This window comes from Sus scrofa, chromosome 4, assembly GCF_000003025.6.
Source record: "Sus scrofa isolate TJ Tabasco breed Duroc chromosome 4, Sscrofa11.1, whole genome shotgun sequence".
NCBI lineage: Eukaryota > Metazoa > Chordata > Mammalia > Artiodactyla > Suidae > Sus > Sus scrofa.
In genome coordinates this window covers 100,162,571-100,167,622 of record NC_010446.5, presented here as the reverse complement: position 1 = coordinate 100,167,622, position 5,052 = coordinate 100,162,571, and the positions used below count along the sequence as shown (strand labels likewise).

Below are 5,052 nucleotides of genomic sequence, written 5' to 3'. Positions count from 1 at the left end.
AAATTTATATTCTTGCAATAAATCATAATTGTTCATAGCATATTATCCTTTGTGACAGTATTTTGTTCAGAATCATTACGTCTATGTTCATGAAGGATATCAACTTGCAGGTTTTTTTTCTTATGAAGACCTTATTACATTTTGGTGTCAAGATTATGCTGCTGTCATAAAACGATAACTTCCAAGTTGGGAAGTATTCTGTTTTTATCCTCTGAAAGGTTTTTGTGATACTGTATTATTTCTTCTTAAAATATGAAAGAAATAATACTATTTATAGCAGCATGGATGGACCTGAAGATATCATACTGAGTGAAGCAAGTCAGACAGAGAAAGACAAATATCATATGAGATCCCTAATATGTGGAATCTAATAAAAATTACAAAAAATAACTTATTCATAAAACAGAAACAGACTCAAAGATTTCAAAACCAATCTTATGGTTACCAAAGGGAAAAAGTTGGGGGGAGGGATAAATTGAGAGGTTGGGATTGGCATATACACACTATTATATATATAATGAATGAGTAATAAGAAACTACTGTATAGCACAGGGAAATCTACTTAATACTCTGTAGTGTCTGTATGAGAATAGAATCTGAAAAGGAATGAATATATGTGTATGTATAACTGATTTTCTTTTCTGTACACCTGAAACTAGCACAACACTATAAATCAGCTATGCTCCAATATAATTTTAAGCATTGTAGGAATGCTTTATATATTCATAGATTAAAAAGAGACAATGCTTTCCTCAATGTATATTTTTGGCTCCTTTGTCATAAATTAATTGACCATATATAATATGTGGGTTTATTTCTGGGCTCTCTATTCTGTGCTATGCACCTTTTTATGCCAATATTATTACTATAACTTTGTAATATAGTTTAAAATTAGGGAACATGATGCCTCCAGCTTTGTTCTTCTTTCTCAAGATTTCTTTGGCTATTTGGTGTCTTTTGTGACACCAAATTTTATTACTATTTGTACTTTGAAAATTGCTGGTTGGAATTTTGATAGGGTTTGCTTTGGGCAGTATGGACATTTTAACATAGTAATTTTCCCAATTAATGAATACAGAATGTCTTTGTCTCTTCTTCAATTTCTTTCATCTTTCTTTTTAAATATTCTGCACTCAGATTTATTTTATTCACTGTACTAAATACTTGAGCAAAACTCACTGCGGTAAAGCATTAGGTGACAACATCCACAACAAAAATGATATTTTCTGTTGACATTGCTGTATAGATGAGCATAAGCAATAACAAGACTGTTTATTAACTTGGGTGAAAAACAACTCTCTCTTTTCAGCTTTTCTTTATTGTTTTATTTTTTATTAAAGGATAGGTGATTTACAGTGCTTTGTCAATTTCTGCTATACAGCATAGTGACCCAGTCATACATATATTTACATTCTTTTCCTCATTCTATCCTCCATCATGTTCTATCCCAAGAGACTGGATATAGTTCCCTGTACTTAAATAAGACCTCATTCCTTATCCATTCTAAATGTAATAGTTTGCATCTACCAATCCTCTTCCATCAATATCTTATAGTTTTCAGTGTGCCTATATTTTACCTCTTTAGTTAAATTTATTCCTAGGTATTTAATTCTTTTTTGATACAATTATAAGTGGGATTGCTTTCTTCATTTCTTTCTGAGAGTTTATTTTTAGTGTATAGAAGTGTAACATTTTTGTATAATGACTTTGCATTTTGCAACTTAACTGAAATTTTTATTAGTTTTTTTGTTACTGTTGTTGAGTTGTATGAATGCTTTATATATTATGGATATATGTCTTTATCATATATACGACTTGCAAATATTTTCTAATATCCTATAGGTTGTCTTTTGGCTTCTTGATAGTACTCTTTGATGGTACTTTCTTAATTTTCATAAGTAAAATTTATTTTTCTTTTTGTTTTCATGTAATTTTGGTGTCATATCTACGAAATGGTTGCCAAATACAATGACATTAAGATTTCTCCCCAGTGTTTTCTATGAGTATTACATTTTTAGCTCTTACATTTTGGTCTTTAATATACTTTGAGTTAATTTTGTGTATTATATATGGTAAGGGACCACTTCATTCTTTTGCATGCGGATACCCAGTTTTCTCAGAACCACTTATGAAAAGAATATTTTTTCTTCCATTGAGTGGTCCTGCCATTCTTGTTGAACTCAATTAATCATATATGTGAGAATTTATTTGTAGGCTATTTTATTCCACTGGTCTATATGTCTCTCTTATGGTAGAACAATACTCTTGCTTTGTAGTGAGTTTCAAAGTCAGCAAGTATGAGCCCTCCAACTTTAGTGTTCTTTATCAAGATTGCATTGACTATTCGGGGCTCTTTGCAATTCCATATGAATTTGAGAATTGGTTCTTCCATTTCTGTGGAAAAGGCTACTGGAATTTTGTTATTAGTTGTGTTGAATCTGTAGATAACTTTGGATAATACTAACTTCTTAACAATGTTAAGTCTTCTTAACAGTGAACATGGGATTTATATTTCCTTTAATTTCTTTCAGCATTACTTTGTGGTATTCAGTGTAAAAGTCTTTCACCTCTTGAGTAAGACTTATTCTAAGTACTTAATTCTTTTAAATGTTATTGTAAATGGGATTTTTAGCTTCCTTTTTGGATTATTCATTGTTAGTGTACAGAAACACAAATGATTTCGTGTGTGTGTGAGTTTGCTGAACTTATTTAGGAGCTCTAGTAGTTTTCTTGTGCATTCTTTGATATTTTCCATATATAGGAAAATATACTATCTATTCATGTCTTCTATGAATAGATAGTACTACCTCTTTCTTTCCAGTCTGCAAATTTGTATGCCTAATATTTTTAAGCTATAATCCCACCTCAAGATTTGCATAACTGAAAACAACCTACAATGGAGTCCACTGAAAAGCAGCACCGACTCTGATTCTGCAGGTGATTAAATTCTTTATATTTTTCTACATTTTCTTAATTGTTCGTAATGAAATTTTATTTCTTAGAGAAAGTTAAGATGCTTAACAAAAAGGGCAATGATAGAAAGTAGATATTACCAAGGTAGTGAGTTCATACTAATCCATGGGTTAGTGGCTTGTTGGTTTTAACCAAGTCGGTGTTTATTTTAACCTACCAGTAGCCATGCAAATTTGTGGGTGGTCCATGGGCCTGAGCTGACTAGATCTGCTGAGTGAAAAATTGGCCTGTCTGAAGACATTCCTCCACACTGCCCTCCACAGTCCAAGCTGTTCTATATCCAGTATTATTTTACATGGCCGCATAAGTTTACAAGCCCATTTGGGTTTGTAGTTCTCATTATGGCTTCTTTTTTTTCTCATTTTTTTTTTTTTTGGTAGCTGTGACACCACTTGAAATGAACAATCAAACAGATGTCACTGAACTCATCTTCTTGGGATTTTCCAACCACCCCAATCTACAGGGCTTGTTCTTCCTGGTCTTCTTGGTCATTTACCTGATAACTCTTCTCGGAAACGTGCTCATAATAATGGCCACCAGGATCAGTTCTGCTCTCCACACCCCAATGTATTATTTCCTCGGCAACCTGAGTTTCTTGGACATCTGCTACACGTCCACTACCATTCCAGTCATGCTGGTGAACTTCTTCCGGGAGAAGAAGACCATCTCCTACAGGGGCTGCCTCTCCCAGATTTTCTTCCTTGTGACAGGTGCTGGCACTGAGGGTGTCTTATTGGCTGCTATGGCTTATGACCGCTATGTAGCCATTTGCCACCCTCTCCAATATCCAGTCCTCATGGGTGTGAAGGTCTGTGTTTGTTTGGTGACAGGGTCCTGGCTATGTGGGTTGGTGAATTCTGTGACACACACAGTGCTGGCAGCCACACTCACTCTGTGCGGGCCCAATCAGATCAGCCACTTTCTCTGTGATGTCCCATTGCTTCTGAAGCTCTCCTGCTCAGACACCTCTCTCAATGAGTTTGTGCTCCATGTGGCCAGTGCCACCATTGGCCTGAGCCCCTGCTTATTAACTGCAGCATCCTATGTACTCATCATCTCTGCTGTTCTTAGGATTCCCTCTGCTCAGGGCAGGAGCAAGGCCTTCTCTACCTGTGCATCCCACCTCACTGTAGTGGTGGTCTTCTTTGGAACAGCCAACTTCAACTATGACAGACCCAATGTTGGCTACAGCCTGGACATGGACATCCTAATCTCTGTGCTCTTCTGTGTTATAACCCCCATGTTAAACCCTATCATTTATAGTCTGAGAAACAAGGAAATCAAGAGTGCCCTGAAGAAGCTGGCTAGAGAATGCTGCTTCTCTAGTGAAACCAGTGATTAAAGTTCCATCTGGAAAACTTCTCAATTGGAGAAAAATGTGAATATTCTAGCTGCAATTTTAATAGAATTCTTTTTATATATATGATCTCTTGACAACTGTGATGACCCATTACACCAGGACAGGTATGCCTATGCTGAGATTTCACACACAGTGAGCTTAAATTCTGTGTGCTCTCTAATATACTGATATATTAGAACATTTCATAACCTCCCAAACAAAACTCAGTATCCTTAGCAGTTACTCCCCCAATCCCCAATTTTTCAGCATTAGATAACCACTAACCTACTTTCTGTGTCTATGGATATTCCTATTCTAGATGTTTAATATAAATGAAATCCTACAATATGTGCCTTTTGTGACTGGCTTCTTTCATTTAGGATATTTTCAAGATTTATACATATTGTAGCATGTTTCAATACTCCCTTCCTTTTTATCTGTGAATGATTTCTATCTTATAGGTATATATTTTATTTACTCATTTTTTTTCTTTCTAGGGCCACACCCATGGCAAATAGAAATTCCCAGGCCATGGGTCAAATAGGAGCTGCAGCTGAGGCCTACACCACAGCCACAGCCACAGTGGACCCAAGCCCACCTGTGACTTATGCTGCAGCGTATGGCCATGCCAGATCCTTAACCCCCTAGGTGAGACTAGGGATCAAACCGACATCATCACAGAAACAAGTCATGTGCCTGGCCCACTGAGCCACAACAGGAACCATACATTTTATTTATCC

General features: G+C 35.8%; 1 protein-coding gene across 1 annotated transcript; it reads left to right on the top strand.

Moving 5' to 3' along the window:
* Positions 2,695 to 4,827, top strand: LOC110260331 (olfactory receptor 5V1-like). The gene has a single exon (XM_021089959.1). The coding sequence runs from the start codon at positions 3,371 to 3,373 to the stop codon at positions 4,313 to 4,315; it is 945 nt and encodes a 314-aa protein (XP_020945618.1). The 5' UTR covers positions 2,695 to 3,370; the 3' UTR covers positions 4,316 to 4,827.

Coding starts and splice junctions, on each gene's coding strand:
- LOC110260331 (XM_021089959.1), top strand. CDS start 3,371: ATGAACAATCAAACAGATGTCACTGAACTCATCTTCTTGGGATTTTCC.